The 16,105-nt window shown below is 50.9% G+C and overlaps 1 protein-coding gene and 1 long non-coding RNA gene across 7 annotated transcripts in view; one reads left to right on the forward strand and one right to left on the reverse strand.

The window, feature by feature from the left end:
- Positions 1-892: 892 nt before the first annotated feature.
- On the reverse strand, positions 893-13,080 carry NR2F1 (nuclear receptor subfamily 2 group F member 1). 5 transcript variants are annotated; one of them, XM_063320183.1, is made up of 4 exons: positions 12,228-13,080; positions 8,545-9,072; positions 3,267-3,454; positions 893-3,182 (listed from the first exon to the last, which is right to left on the reverse strand). In XM_063320183.1, exons 1-4 carry the CDS (start codon positions 12,679-12,681, stop codon positions 3,174-3,176), a joined length of 1,179 nt encoding a protein of 392 aa, XP_063176253.1. In that variant the 5' UTR covers positions 12,682-13,080; the 3' UTR covers positions 893-3,173. The 5 variants fall into 5 exon arrangements, with proteins under 5 accessions (XP_063176253.1, XP_063176257.1, XP_063176252.1 ...); XM_063320187.1 differs by lacking the exon at positions 12,228-13,080 and adding exons at positions 10,031-10,145; positions 10,705-12,178 and having other exon boundaries at positions 893-3,454; XM_063320182.1 differs by having other exon boundaries at positions 893-3,454; positions 12,228-13,078.
- Positions 13,081-14,624: 1,544 nt separating this feature from the next.
- Positions 14,625-16,105, forward strand: part of LOC134508478 (uncharacterized) — a 69,209-nt gene continuing 67,728 nt past the window's right edge. For both annotated transcript variants that reach the window (XR_010069061.1, XR_010069062.1), the window contains exon 1: positions 14,625-14,887. This is a non-coding gene — a long non-coding RNA (uncharacterized LOC134508478). The remainder of the gene's footprint in view (positions 14,888-16,105) is intronic.

A 16,105-nucleotide genomic window follows, 5' to 3' on the forward strand; every position in this document is an offset into this window, starting at 1 on the left:
AAGCAAAGTTTAATAAGGGATTGAAACACTTCTTTCTAGGCACATACATGGAAATAAGTGCATCTCGTACACCTCCTCTACACCTGCAAGTTTCTTGGCAATCGGTGGGTTATTATTATTCATAAATATGAAAATTAATTGAAAAATACGTTTCTGACCTACGAAAAAGTTTATCTGTTTTCATCAGTGGGATAACACTGTAATGAATATATTTACATCTCATTGGAAGAAACTGAGACCTGTCTTTCTCTTCCGATATCCCCATTTGTTTGGTTTATTTTTTTATGTTGGGTTTTTTTTGCTGTTTTGTTGGATTTTTTTGGTTTTTTTTGTTTTGTGATGTTTTTGTTGTTGTTGTTGCTTTTTGTGGTGTTCTTTTTTGTTGTTGTTGTTGTTGTTGTTGTTCTGTTTGTTTCTGGTTTTAACTGCTTAATCCAGCCGGGTCCCCAGTCACCCATCCCACCAAAAAGCAATGCTGAAGAGCTGCTTCCAGCACCTCCCGGGGGCTGAGCATCCCCGCTCGCTCCCCGCTGGCAGCCCGGAGGGGCTGCTGGACCCCCTCTGCCCTGGGAAGGCCACCAGGGCCAGGAACAAAGCTGTCGCCTATGCAGCGTCCATGTGAGTGAGAAAAGGGAGGGTGTCTAATTCCCCTCCTTGTGTGCCCAGGTCTGAAATCATCCGTTCCCCCCCCAGCCCCCAACACACACAGCACCTATGAATACAGGCCGCTTCTCCATCCTGAAATGGGCTCTACCCCCATAGAGGATCTGCCCACAATGTTGATTATCCAGCTATAAGTGCCTACTGTATAGAGCTGCTCTCGCCTCGGATCTGCTGCGCCTAGAATATTAAAAACCCCAAGCGGGTTGGATTGAAGGATCTTGTTAATGCAAAAAAAAAAAAAAAAAAAAAAAAAAAAAGAGGAGAGAGAGAGGGAGAGAGGGGAGAGAAGGAGAGTATGGAGGACAGCAAATTAAAAGGAAAACATTGCCCATGACTCCACAAACTGAAAAGCCTGCCTCATCCAGGCTTGTTTGGAGGGCACAGGAGGTGTCTGCATGCGGGGGGGAATGTTATTTTTAAAGATCCAGCTTTATTAATACGTTAAGAAAGAGCTCCCTTGGTAGTATGTGTTCTTACAGCTCCGTCTCAGATCCTATAAAACATTAATGCACTGAAAGCTGTTACAGAGATCTGCACCACCAGCTAGAAGCATTGTGAAGCCTTTACCTTCAAAGAAGCTCCATTACAACAACGATTTTTAATTTTCTTTGCAAAAAAGGACAAGCCAAAATGAAGCAGGGCTTTTGGCACTAGAGCTCGGGCCCCTGCGGTGGGTGGCCACGGTGTGGGGGGCCATGGCCCACATTTTGTGCGTGGCCGTGGCACACAAACATGCACGGAACGCGCTGGCTCGCCACCCAACAAGCAAGCATCCAGTTGGATTTCTATATTAATGGGCTGGGAATAGCCTCCACGCGCAGTGACTGGAGTGAGGAGAAACAGCGAGCGGGATGTTTTGGCTGAGAGCAAGAATAAGGCATGCGCGCCGGAGCACACGCCGGGGTCTGCGAGTCCTTTGGGGTGGAAAAGAAGAGAGAAGAAGCCAAAAAAAAAAAAAACCAAACCCAAAAAACCAACCCCCCCACCCCAAACCCACAAAAGCAGAAAGCCACCATGCCAGCGGCAAGCAGGAGTCAGGGCGACAGTATGCCTCCCGCTGCACGGGCGGCAGTGGTGGCATACGGCGACTTCAATCCATGCCAATGGCGTCTAAGAGCAAAGCAGCAAGGTGTGAACTTGGCAGAAACTCCAGCTGATGGGGAAAAGTGCTTCCAAAAAAATAACCACACAAGGGTAGGCCGGCGTGTTGGGGCCCGTCGGCCTCGATGGAGAGTCTGCCCTGCAGCCCCAGCCAAGCAAGGTCACCTACGGCATCATCATCATCATCATCACCATGGCGCCGCGCCTCCTGCTCACTCCTCCTAGGCCTTGACAGCTCAGCCCTAAACTTCCACAGTCAAGTCAGTTTTGGAACATCACGTGGTTTACACAACTTTGTTACCCCTCACAGGCATTTTTTCAAGTTCTCCCTTTTGACACCAGTACAGGAGTTAAAAATCCAGGGAGATTCTGTTGTTGTTTGGTTGTTTGTTTTTTGTTGGGTTTTTTTTTTTTTTTGGTGAACTGTTGGCATGTTTCAAGCAACAAGACTCATGGGTTGTGGGGTGATAAGTTGATTTTTTTTTTTGCTAAATCCTTTTATTTTTGTTTAAATTCTCACTTCAATTTTAATTCTTGAAGAACAGCTTCGACAACATATATCGCACTCATTATAAGAAGCAAAGGGTTATATCAAAAATTATTAGTATAGAATCACAGGAAACCTGGTTTGGAACCAGAAAAAAATACAAAACAGATATAGATACATAGACACAGGACAATTTTTTTTATAATTATTTGGAAAATGTTATTTTCCCCTAATTCTCGTTTCTTTTTTTTTTTCTTTTTCCTTTATGCGCATACGATGTTTTAAGTTTTACAAAAAATGAAAATAAAGACTAATATTTTACAAAATGAGTAACAATGCTCGTGGTAAGTGTTTGCGCGTGGAATTTTTGTTTGTTTGTCTGTTTGCTCGTTTGTTGGTTGTTTTTTGTTTTTTTTCTTCTTTTTTTTTTTTCATTCTACACAAGGTTCAGTTCAGTTTCAACGCGTTTTGTTTTGTTTGTTACTGTACAGCATATATCAACAACAGTCCACAATAAATCCTGGAAGATCCAGTATCCCCTTCAGGTTTGATTAATATCCCCTCAATACTCATATTTTTTTTGTTTGTTTTTTTTTATTATTTTTTAAATTTTTTTTTGCTTTTTTTGTCTCTTTTATTATTATTATTTATTTCTTTTTTCCTCCTCTCCGAAAAAAAAAAAAAATTAAAAAAAAAAAAATCAAAACCAACCAAAAAAGCGCAACATCCCGAACCTCCGCGGACCCACGCCGGGTCCGTCCTTCTCCCCCCACCACGGCCACACCTCTGCGCCTTTCCTCGGCCCTTTCTTTTGTTCGGTGTCCGCCTCCCGGGCCCCCCCCGCACCCCGAACTGCCCCTCGGTGCGAGCGCTCCCGCCTCCGCCGCTCCGCCGCCTCTCTGCCGGGGGTGCGGGCCGGGCTCTAGGAGCACTGGATGGACATGTAAGGCCAGTTGAAGCTGCTCCCCGACAGTAGCATATCCCTGATGAGGGTTTCGATGGGGGTTTTACCTACCAAGCGGACGAAGAAAAGCTGCTCGATGACGGAGGAGGAGACGGTGCGCAGGGAGGGCAGCCGCAGCAGCAGCTTGCCGAAGCGGCTGGGCTGGTTGGGGTACTGGCTCCGCACATACTCCTCCAGCGCGCACTGGGACTTCTCCTGAAGGCTCTCGATGTGCGCAGCATCCGACAGGCCGCAGGCGTCTGCCCCGCCGCATCCGCGCCCGCGGAGGCAGCCGCGGAACGGCGGCGGCGCGGGGGGGGGGGGGAGAGGAAGAGGAGGAGGTGGAAGGAGGAAGGAGGGGAGGGAGGGGGGGAGATGGTTAGTGGCGGGGAAGCGCAAGGGGAAAGCGCCGCCGGGATGGGGGGGCGCCCCTAAAGGCGCTCCCCTCCCCCCCCATCCCATCCCATCCCATCCCCAACCCCCCCCCCCCCATCCCACCCCATCCCGCACCGCCGCCGAATAAACAACGCGACCTGCCCGCGGGTATTTCCGCGGGGGATGCGGTGGGGTGCCCGCACCCCCCAGACTCCCCACGCGCCCCCATCACACCCCAACCCCCCCCCCAACCCCCTCATCCACCCCCCCGGGACACTCCGGGCAGCCCTTCAGCGGGACCAGCCTCCGTCAAACAGCACGATGGGGAGGGAAAAAAGGGCGATATTGGGGAAAATAATAACAATAATACTAATAACTATAATAAAGATAAGAAGCGGAGGCGCGCACACGCAGGGGGAGGCAGAGGGAGTTTGTTGACATGGCTGCGCATCAGAGGCAGGCAGGGATGGGACCCGCAGCGGCTGGCGGGGAGCCGGCCGGGGGATGCCGAGAGGAGAGGGGGGGTCGTCCCCCCCTCCCCCTGCCCCTACCCCGCCGACAGCCACCGCAAAACGGACCCGCTTTTTTTTTTTTTTTTTTTTTTTTTTTTTTTTTGAGGTAAATCCGGCGGAAAACGGCGGGGTCGGTGCGGTCTCGTCGCCGGAGCCGGCGGCTGCAGCTCGCAGACACAAAGCTGGGGGCGGCTGCGGCGGGGGTGGGGGGAGAAGCCTGCCCGAAATGCGGCCTGAGAATCTATAGGATCCTATAGGTCCCTATGGCGCGTATATATACGGGCAGAAACAACCCCCCCGGCACCTTGCAGAACGGTACGACCTGGGCAAAATCGTATTAATCCGGGAGGAGAAAACCCTTCACACCCCTGCGCTGGTAGCGAGGTGCATTATTCTGTGTGTACGTGTGTGCACACATACGCGAGGAGAGGTATAGATGCATATGCGCCTTTACACACGCACATTTACGTGCGACAGAGCCCCCAAAAAGGGGATAATTGTCCACGGGCTGCTCGGGGAAAGACTTGCGCAGGAAACTACAGTGGTGGAAAAGTGGTGGGTATGCCCCGGATGGTTTCAACCATTCACATTGTTTCGGAGATTAATAATAAATATTAAAAAAAAAAAAAAAAAAAAAAAGACCAAAAAACCCACAACCAAACCCAACAACAAAACACATCAGGATCAGAGGGAGGCAGTCAGCTGGCAGTGCGGTTTAACACAGATCAAAGCCAGACTTTGCTAATATATAGATCCGTATATGAATTAATGCATGTTAATGGCCCCCAAAAGGACATTACAAAATTGTGAATGTAGAATTATGACCCTGGAAGGACACAACAAATTATTCAAAGCCCCCCCCCCCCAAATAAAATAACAAAAAAAAATGTGTAAAAATGTGTCGCAACTGCATTTTTGAACTTTAAGTCTTCCCGCATCAAGAACTGGCTTTACAAAGATTTCTGAACACCTTCATCTACAATGCTATGGCCTCGAGCAAAAATACAAATAAAACAAGCCATAATTCAGGAACTTCTGAGGAGGAGAACCTTTGACCTGAGCTGCGGACTTGGCATCCCTCAGATATACAATTATCTGAGCCAGGCTGCTCTGCTAATCCATACTGTACCTCTAATGCAAGGATATTTTGCAACATCTAAAGCACCAGGTTGCAACATATATATCTATCAAAAGCTCGGGCCTGTTCTTGTTTGCAATATATATCAAAAACACAGGCCTGTTCATATGTTGATTGCCACAAATCACACTCCATATTTACATATATCTTGCTATTTTACATGCATTATCTTCCCATTATGCATTAGGATCCTATTCAACTTCCAAACAATGCAATATGAAAGGGTCTTACTGACACCCTAGCAGGGCTTTTTTCTTTATGCCCCATATGTCATACCCTTAAGGTTAGTAAAATATTTATCAGATATTTACGATAAGTGCACCTATAACTGCAGGTCACTGGACAATGTGGACGGGGAAGCTGCGGCAGCCTGGGGAGGGAGCGGGGGGTTTGGGAAAAATAACGCCTTGGGTTTTTCCTCAGACCTCCAAACACTCGGGATTTTCTCGTGCCGGTAATATCTATTGAGCTTTAATTATTTTAAATGGTCTGGCATATGCCTTTACCCGGGATTTTATTCCGCATCGTTAAAGGTGGCGGTGGGAAGGCTTAACTCTCCCCTCAGAACGGGATTAAAACTAATAATAATTAAGGGATGCACAGCTCGATTAGATTACGGAGTCCGGAGAGGTGCAATCCATGGGAGAAATAATGCAATCCGTGTTTACCAGAGGTGAATTATTATTCTATCTCAGAAAGTGGGCTAATGTGAAAATCCTGTGTGTGCCTCACTGTTTTTTTTATATGGCAGTGTGTCAATAAGGGAAAGCTCTATATTTCTTCCTGCAGTCTATGGAAAAGAAATTATGTAAATAAATAACCATTACTGTTCAGCACACTCCAGCCTTCCCCCTTTGTAGTGGCGGGAATGTATTTCATGTTACGCGTTCAGAAGAGTTTAGTGTTCAGAAAATATAGATGTAATCAGCTGGCATCTAACTAGAAATCAAAGTTCTTATTGCTCTGCAAATAGATTTATTGGATTTATGTTATCTGGCTCGGTCCCTTCCTGGAAACGTTTGTTTATGACGAGGAAAAGGTAGGTGTAGGAATTAATAACTCTAAAGTTTGGGGGGGGGGGGGGGGGGAAGGGAGAGGAGGAAAAAAAAAAGGAAAAGAAAAAAGCAGGCAAGAAAGAAGCAGGTTTTGGGTCACGACCCAGTCGTTGGACGGTGTCCAGAATTTTACGGATTAAATACATGCTATCCGGAGCCCGAAAGTAAAAACCACAACAGGAGAAACCCATGCCAGCTTTAAATACTTAGTCCTTAGCGAAGGACTTAGGACAATATGCCTAAAAATGTCTTTTCCATCAGTCAAAGTTTGTTTAAAAGTTGGATGACTTTGAGAAAGGCTTCCCATGAATTCCCCTCTGGCTAAGCAATCAAAACAAGTTTAGTGAAAAGTGGAAATGTGTGGATGGGGGTAAGGGGTAGATTACTCCTGACAGCTGTATTTCCATTTTCTGAGGTGCCCCGTGCGATCCTGCTCCAAAATAATATTATTGTTCCCCTTCCTCAGCCCCATTCACGCTCCGCTCCGTTGTGGGAAGGGGCTTCTCCCCTCGCAAACGTTTAATTACGGCATTTGTCCCTAATGTACGTGAAAAGAGGGCTCCTCTCAAGCCACTGACCGCGTTTATAGCCAAGGTCGATCTTTTGGGGAAGGTAAAGGGGGGGAGGTGAGGGGGGAGAGGGGGAGGGTAACGAAGGAAAGAGAGAGAAAATAAAATAAAGTAAAGTAAAATAAAATACCCCCTAAATTTGTTCCCATTTGTGGCAATTGCCTTCCCGGGGCCTTTGGTGGGCGGAAGGGCCGAGGCACAGGCCAGCACCCCCCACCTCTGCTTGGGAAGAATCTCTCAAAGTTGGGTCTGAGCGAAAAAAGATAGTACTGATAGCAATAATAATAATAATACTCCTACTAAAAAATCCAAAAGGGTTGTCCCCGGCCGTCCGTGTGTATTGAGGAGCGTCCTGAAAGGAATGGGAAGGGAAAGTCTGCGAGTCTGCGGGCAGGCTGGGGAGTTAAATCAGCCTGATAAATGCCGGCAGGTCTCTTTGTCACTTTTGAAAAACATGTTTCCATCAAGAAGACTTATTAAGATAAAATACATTAAAATGTCGAGCCGGCTATTCAGTAAATCTTCCATTTGTTTTAAGATCTGCACTTTATCCTCTGCAAAGAAATATTCCCCTCCAAGGCTGCGAGACTGCATTTGCACTGGAAGTAAAAGGGGGCAGTCACAGTACACGTCTCCGACCACCCTGCATACAAATTAGATACTCCTGTCTAAATAAATTATCTGATGTTCAAATCGATATTAATACTACATTTGCTACATTACAATATTGTGCAAATTTAGGAGTCATTTTAATACAATGTAAATACTATTTTTCATGCATGAAAGGCAACATATATTGATGGATTATAAACTGCTTACTGTTAAACAAGGCCTTTGAACGATTTGCCATCTTTGTTCGGGAATGCTTTTAATTTTGCCTCGGCCTAGTTTTAAGCCAGATTTATCGGAGCTATTTAGTTACCGCTAACCGGGAAGACCGGTTTGGAAAAGGGGGGAGAAACCGGGACAAGAGAGGAGCAAGGGGATAAGGGAGAGTGTGGGGGAGGGGGGAGGGATAAGGAGGGGGGGGGAAGAAAAACAAACAAGCAGAAAAAGTGGCAATTAGCCCCATCGTGGCGATAATTAGAATAATAATTAAAAAATGACACCGCCAGGCCTCTTATCTCGCCTTGTTTCTATTTCCTATATTTCCTCCACATCGTTCTCCTTTGATGTTTATAAATTTCTCCCTCGCAGGTTACAATAATAGAAGACGTATTATATTCTTATAGGCTACGACCAGAGCACTTCAAAGGCGACGCTAATGCACTTTCCCGCTAGTTAATTCGAACCATCTATCACAGGGAAAAATTGTTAACATGCATGTTTCCACCGCCTCCACTTAATTTGATATTTTATATATATTATGTGTTTAGGTTTTTTTTTAGTATTTTTTTTTTTTTTGGCGGGGGCGGGGAAGGGGCCTGTCTGAGCATCAGTGCTCATTTGGACATCGGTGCTTATCTGGGCATCGGTGGAGCCTGAGGGGGAGGGCGATCCCTGTCCCGGGCCGTACACGCTACCTCCGCCTTCCGCCTCTTTTCTTTAGAAAAAAATTTCAATTTTATTTTTTTTTTTCATTTTTCCGCTGTTTTTTTCCCCCCCCTTTTTTTTTTTTTTTTTTTCACGGCGCTCCCCCTTCCCCCGCTTTTCCCCTTTTACTCCCTCTCTCCCCCCTCGCCCCCCCCCCCCCTCCCTCACCTGAGGTGAAGAGGACGATGGCTTTCAGGCAGCTGTACTCGGCCGAATCGACGTGCAGCGCCTTCAGCTTCTCCACCTGCTCCTGGAAGATGCGGATGTGGTCCATGAAGGCGACGACGCGGTCGGCCGACATGGGGGAGGCGTGGAGGCCGGCGGCGGCCAGCAGCGGGGCCACATGGAGGGGCATGGAGCACTGGGCGGCGTTGAGGACGAAGAGCTCGCTCCAGGTGAGCCGCAGCAAGGCCACCTGGTCGGTGATCTGCAGGTCGGGGAAGAAGGGGATGTTGCGGGCCCACTCGACGGCGCTGAAGAGCAGGCGGGCGGCCAGCTCGCAGATGTTCTCGATGCCCATGATGTTGTTGGGTTGCATGCACTGGCTGCCGTAGCGGGAGGTGGGGTAGGGCTCGGCCCGCAGCAGCAGGGAGATGTATCCCGAGAGATAGCAGTGGCCGTTCAGGGGGTCGCCGTTGGTCAGGGCGTACTGGCCGGGGTTGGGCTGGGTGGGCGGCATCCTTCCTCGCTGAACCGCTGACAAAAAGAAGGAGAGAAGGAGAGGAAATGTGCATCCAGGAGGATCGCAGGCATCGCCCCGGCGGCGCTGCCAGCCAGCCGGAGACAATGCCGGGCTTCTTTCTCTTCTCCCCCCCCCCCACCCCCCCCCAACCTTCCTCCCCCCCATCCTCACCCCCCATCCTCCCCGCTTCGCCCCCGGCAGACGCACAGACACGGACAGACAGAGGCATGCGGAGCCGGGCAGCTGCAGCCGACCTGCATCGCCCCCACCCCCCCCTCCCCTGCCCCGGCAGCATCGGCCCCGACCCCTGCTCAGGCAGCCCCAGCCCAGCGGCAGCCAAGCCCCAACATCCCTCCACCCCCCCCACAAATGCAGACAGGCTTCACAAAATAAACACAGATTAAAAAGAAAGCAAAAAAAAAAAAAAAAAAAAAAAAAGCCAAGGCAAACAAGACAAATCCGCACCCCCCCATCCCACCCCCCACTCCCCCCCCCACGCCGGCCCCCCGCCCCTCTCGCAACAAAAGGCAGCCCCGCACGTAAAAAAAAAAAAAAAAGAAAAAAAAAGAAAAATCAAAGAAATCCTCCGGGTGGTGAGAAAGTGGGGTTAAAAATCACAGCCAGCTGTTAAAAATATAGCCAAGCTCTGTTGTGGATCCCAGCCGATTGCCCTGGTAGCACTGAGATTTACAAGTGAACTGCTGTGTCGCTTTTAAAAAAAAATAAAATAAAATAATTCATAAAAATAAATGCGTCCGTCTTCTTCAAAAATACCGCGTCGTTGCCCTTCAAGCTGGAACAGGTCGCAGCCCCCCAGCTCCCCATTGCTAACTTTATTACACAGAACCAGCTTTCCATAGAGGACCCCCCCCCCCATCCCCCGCCCAGCAAAGTTCTCCCTGCTAAAAGGAAGAGAAAGATTAAATATTATCAAGGGAAGGGGTGAAATAAAACAAAAAGGTCCGAACTTACAATAGCCAAACATTCGTGGAAAAAAAAGGGGACGGTGTAATTAATATCTTTGGTGCGCTGTTGCCACTGCAAAAGCCTGCAGTCAGCGTTGCACAGTGAATGCACAAGCTTGCAACTGCAAAAACACTGGATTCATTAACCATCTCCACACAGAGCGTAAGCATGCCTCGAGTCCCGAAAGCTGACCAAAGTTGTTTTTTTTTTTTTTTTTTTTTTTTTTTTTAAAGAGTGTGTGTAATGCGTGTGTTTGGCTCCATCAGTGCCAGCCTGAGCAGCCGCACGCCATGTAAACAAAGGTAACTTCAGGGGAAGATGCGGCCACTCGGGCTGGCTCCCCGCACACCCTCACACACACACACACACACACACACACACACACACGCACACCCACATCACTCCTCTCGCCGGCGTGACACACATTTTCTCAACTTTCTCTTTCCTCCCCCCCCCTCAACCAGCCCTCCTCGCCTCCCGGCCCGGACCTCTCTCCTCCTGCCCTCCAGCCCACCTCTCCCCTCTTCAATCTGCTTGTAAACTTGGCAGTTATTTTTCAATTAACTGCGAGCACAATTCTAACTTGGGCTTGGTTTTTTTTTCCTCTCTCCCTCTTTTTCTTTTTTTTTTTTTTTTTTTTTTTGGCTCTCCCCCCCACTTCCCCTCTCCCAGACGCCTACCAACAGCCCCTGGAGCTACCAATGAAGTCGTCATATTTGCGAGCTCTTTCAGATCTGGAGCAGCTTCATTCCTTTTCTTGTGGCATATAAAATATAATTTTAAAACCAATTAAGGCAGTAGTAATCCCCGCTCCGCAAAATTGACTGTTTCGCTGATGTGACTCTAAGACATCTTTAACGACAGTCACAGGGTAAACTTTAACTGTAAACCGAGAAAATACATTTCGAGGAGAAAGGAGGGCAGGAAATCTTCCTACGCGAGAATGAGCCTGAACGCAAGGAAAAACCACAGCGACTCTTGGAAAGGAGGAGGAAAAAAATAATAAATAAATAGCAGAGCAGTTGGAAATGGTGAGGAGCCCGCTGCCAGATGCAGGCTGCGGATTCTGCTAAAATGAGAAGGACCGGTAAATAGGTTATAAATCGCGATTTGTATGCAGGCTTTAAGGAGAGGGTGGAGTTTGATGAAGAAATAAAATGAGCAGCGTGCTAAAAAAAAAAAAAAAGAAATGACAGAAGTACAGAAACCCGGTTCAGTCACAAACTTTCCTTTGAACGCATGGAGTGAAAACAAGGCCAAATCTCGCACAGAAGCACACTCCGGGGCACCGGGAAGCACAGGGAAGCGGAGATAGAGTAGTACATTTCCCCCTCTTTTTTTTTCTTTTTCTGCCCTTTCCTCTTTTTCACCCCCTTTCCTCTTTTCTTCCCTACTTACACGTCTTTCATCTTTCTTTCGGGGTGGGGGGAAATAAAATGAATGAGGCTGGGAAATGGATCTACCGAGAAGTGTTGCGGGTTTAAAAAGAAATGATGGGGCGGAAGGGGGGGGTGGTGGTGGTGGGGGGAAAAGGAAGCTGAATGGAAGCACATCTCGTACGGGAGAGAGATGTATCTCCCCCCACCCCCCGGTCTCATGCCAACAATAGACAAAACCACATCCAAATACACGCACACGCACACACACACACTCACACGCGCGCGGGAGCGGAGACAGCGGCTAAATGATAAATATTTAGCGAGCGATCGTACTAGTAGTAGTAGTAATAATAATAATAATAATAACGGTAATAATGGTAAAATTCCGGGCACAATGAGCGGGGAAGGGGCGAGCGCGGCGGTGCCGGGGAAGGGGGTGGGGAGGAGCGGGAGGGAGGGCAGGAGGCACAAACCGAAAAGCAAAAGAAAACACCACCAACCACCATCCACAATAACAACAAAACCTGGCGCAAAGCTGCCAGATGGAGTGCAGGCAGAGGGAGAGATTGACGTGTGCATGGAAATAGAGAGGGAGAGAGACCTAGATCGCCACGGAGAGCCGTAAATATATATATATATACACATATATCTGCGCGTGTGCGCGCGTGTATATATATGTATATGCATATAGGTGTGTGCGCGTATGCACAAGGCAGGGAGACAGAGACAGAGGGGAGAGCCCTGGCACACGCACGCCCGCACCGCCGCGGGGGGAAGAGGCAGCGCTGGTTAAAATAGCAATAAGTAGGGATAGAAATATTCACCTTCCCGCCTCATGCCCACTTTGAGGCACTTCTTGAGGCGGCAGTACTGGCACTGGTTGCGGTGGTGCTGGTCGATGGGACAGTTCCTGTTGGCGCGGCATGTGTAAGTTAAGTTCCTGCGGACGCTCCTCTTGAAGAAACTTTTGCAGCCCTCGCAGGTGAACTGGCCGTAGTGCTTGCCGCTGGACTTGTCCCCGCACACCACGCACTCGATGTGCTGCTGGCTCTGCCCCGAGCCCTGCTGGCCCGCTCCCTTGTCCCCGGCCGTGCCCGGCGTGGAGGGGGGTCCCGGTTGGCTGGGGGTCTGCGGGGTGTGCGGGGCGGCCGAGCCCCCTTGCTGCTGCTGGGGCGGTTGCTCCCGGGCCGGCTGGGCGGCGGTGGGGTTGGGGCCGCTCGGGGTGCCCCCGGCCACGTCTTCCTGCGGATCTCGCCAGCTGCTAACTACCATTGCCATATCTCGGGCCCAAAAAAGTGCTGGGGAGCGGCGCGTCTCGCTGCGGGCTGCCGGGGAGAGAGGCGGGGGGCGGGCGGGGGGCGGCCGGCCGGGCGCCGGGGGCGAGCGGGGAGCGGGGGGAGCCTGCCTGCCGCCTGCCTCCGCCTCGGCTGCCGCCGCCGCCGCTGCCCTGCTGCCGCCGCTGCTGCCGGCTGGAGCCGCTCCTGCCGTTTTCTTTATTTTATTTATTTTTCGCCGCGAGCCCCCCTCCTCTCGCTAATTTTTTTTTTTTTTTTTTTTAGGGAGGGGGAGGGGGCGACGGAGGATTTTCTCCCTCTCTCTCTCTCTCTCTTTTTTTTTTTTCTCCTTTCCTTCCCCCCCTTTCCTCTTCCTCCCTTCCCTTTCCCTTTCCTTCCCTTCCCTTTCCTGCGCTCCCCCCCCCCCCCCTTCTTTAAAATACCCCCGCCTGGTCGCTTCCCCCCTCCGCTCCCGCTCTCTCCGGCTCTCGCCGCCTCTCCTCTCCGCGCCTTCCCCCCCCCCCCCCCGCCGACCACTTCAAGTTGCAAAATCAGAAACGGCGAACAAGGCTGTCGGGAGAGGCATTCAGGAGAGTACCGCGCCGGACCCGCACAGGCAGGCAGACACGCGTGCACGCCGCCCGGCACACCGCTTCCCCACTCGCGCACACGCAGACGCGCAGGCGGGCGCAGGCACACGCGGTGCGGGCGCTACGAGCGCGGAGGATGCGCGGGCATAGAGGAAGCCGCCGCGCCGCCGAGGAGGAGGAGGAGGAGGAGGAGGAGAGGGAGGAGGAGGAGGAGGAGGAGGAGGAGGAGGGGAAGGAAGAGGAGGAGGAGGAGGTCGCCGCTCGCCGCTCGCCGCCGCCGGGGCCCGGCCGCTCCCGCGGAGGCTGCTCCCGCTGCCGCCGCCGCAGCCGGTGCCGCCGGTGCGGGCTCTCGGGGAGGCGGGAGGTGGAGAGAGGAGCCGTCGGCCGGCGATCAGGGCATGGAGGTGTCCGGGGGCCAGGTCCAGGGCAGGGCGCCGTCAGCCATGCAGGGCGGCGGAGCCGGGGAGCGCGGCGGAGGCGGGCGGGGAGCTGAGGCAGTTTGATCTCCTGTCGCGGCGGCGGAGGAGGAGGAGGAGGAGGAGGTTGCCGGTCGCTGCTCTTTCTCTCCCGAGCTGCTCTCTCTCGCTCTCTGTCTCTCTCGCTCGCTCGCGCTCTCTCTCCCCCCCCCCCTTTTTTTTTTAAAAAAAAAAAAAAAAAAAGGAAAAAAAAATTCGCCAAAAAAAAAAAAAATCGGATGTGACTAAATTCGCAGAGGAGACGAATTCACGGCGAAGTGTAAAAATAGAGAACGGGAATAATAATGACACGCGCAGGAAAAAGAGAGATCCAAAGTAGGTCGGGTAAATAAATCCTCTTCTTTTCCTCTTTCTTGCCCCTTCCTTCTTCTTCTTCTTCTGTGAGAGCGCACGATGTCGGTTGCGAGGAAAAAAAAAAAATAAGAAAAAAAAAATCGGTGGAAATCGCCCCCAAAAAGGTTCTTTTTTTTTTGTTTGTTTGCCTAAAAAAAGTATTTCGGGTAAAAACTCATCAGCCAGAAGTGAAGCCCTCCCCCAAAATAAAAAAATAGGCAAGAATAGTCAAAATAATAACGGTATTAAGATGTGAACGCGTTCTCTCTCTCTCTCTCCGGGCTTTTTTTTTTTTTCCCCCGTCTCTCTCTCTCTGCTTTTTCCCCTTTTTTCTTTCTTTCCGAGATTTTTTTTTTTTTTTTAGTTTCACCTCTCTCTTCTTCTCTTCTCCTGCAGGAATGAAGCGAAAGACACAAGGAGGAAGGGTGGAAAAAAGAAGAAAAGGAAGGAGAAGAGGGAGATGAAGGGGGGGGGGAAGCACACAACTAATAGAATATGCAAGAAAGGGGAGAGAGAGAGAGAGAGGGGGAGAGAGAGAGGGAGAGAGAGAGAGAGAGAGAGAGACCCAAAAAATGAATGCGTTTAAACGGGAAGCCTAGCAGAGCAATGTTTCCGAAAGGGGGATCTGCGCGAATGTCTGTATATAGTGAACTTTGACACTACTATTGAAACTGACACGTTTCTATGGAGATCGCTGCCTTATATGGAGCTCGTGTCAAGGAGCCAAGAGAAGGGCTGCTGGCAACTGATAATCAAAGGCGACTGACTGGTCAGAGCCCTGAATTGGGGGGAGAGAAAATGGGAGGCTAAGGTTAGCCAAGCCTCCTTCACTCCATTGGTTGCCCCCCCAGCGCTCCCCCCCCTCCCCCCCCCCCTTTTTTTTTTTTTTTTTTTTTTTTTTTATATTCTCCGCTACCTACTGACTGGGATGGGGAAGGGAGGGGAGGAGGGGGGGAATGAGGGAGGGAGGGAGGGAGGGAGGGTAGAGAGAAGGAGGGAGGGAGAGGGGATTCTTCTGACAAGCACAATTTACATTGAGATCGCCCTGCGCTGCTATTTACTTTGAGACCTGATTAGTATGGGTCGTCTACGGTCTCTCTCTCTCTCTCCCCCCCCCCGCACACACATCGACAGAGGAGGATGCATTGCGATAGGCGGAAAGGGGAAATTAAAAGGGAACGATGTGGGCTCCCCGTGAAAAGTTGTTGGTGTTTTTTTTTTCTTTTTTTTTTTCTTCCCCCCCCTCCCCCCCCCCCCCCACTTTCCTCCACGTCTGAACCCGGGATTTCTCTCTCCCTTCACGATTCCAAAAGCCATTCCGGGGGTTTTAATGATGGAGAAGAAAACGCGCTCGCTGCGCGGAGGAGCAGGCGTGCGTGTGCGCGCACCCCCCCCCCCCACACACACCCCCCGCACGCACACACTCGTGTCCGCGCACACATTTACACCTCTACCCGCTCCCGTTCCACTTTGGGCTATTTTGGCAGCCGGGCCCTCACCCCTTTTTCCTCACCTAACATGCCCACCCTCCTCCTACCGCCCCGCTGGCCTTCCCGCGTGGGAAACCACCCCCCCACCCCCCTCCTTTAATTTTTTTTTTTTTTTAGGGCCAGAACAACCCCAACCACGCTGCGGGCAGTGCTCCCCCCCGACCCCCCCCTCCCCAAAGTGAGCTGCGGGTGGGATGCGCGGGGAACACACGGCGCGGTGGCCCCGCTCCGAGCCCCTCCGCCCCGCTCCGCGCCTCTCCGCGCTCCTCCGCGGCCCCGGCCCCGGCGCGGCGCAGGAATCGCTGGCGCCGGCTGCCATCTAGCGGGCAGGAGCCGCCGGCCCGGGGGAGCCGGGGGGGCTCCCCCACCCTGCCTGTCTGCGGCCTTTCACACCCCCGTCTTTTATTATTTTACTCCTTTTTTCCCCCTCATCTTTCCCTTCTTTATTTTTAATAGAAAACCTCACCGGGGAGCAGAACCCCCTTCTTTCCAATTTCTGTCCTTCCTTTCTCACAAGGCTGCCTTCCCGGAAACCTCCC

The sequence above is a fragment of the Chroicocephalus ridibundus genome, chromosome Z (assembly GCF_963924245.1).
Source record: "Chroicocephalus ridibundus chromosome Z, bChrRid1.1, whole genome shotgun sequence".
Lineage (NCBI taxonomy): Eukaryota > Metazoa > Chordata > Aves > Charadriiformes > Laridae > Chroicocephalus > Chroicocephalus ridibundus.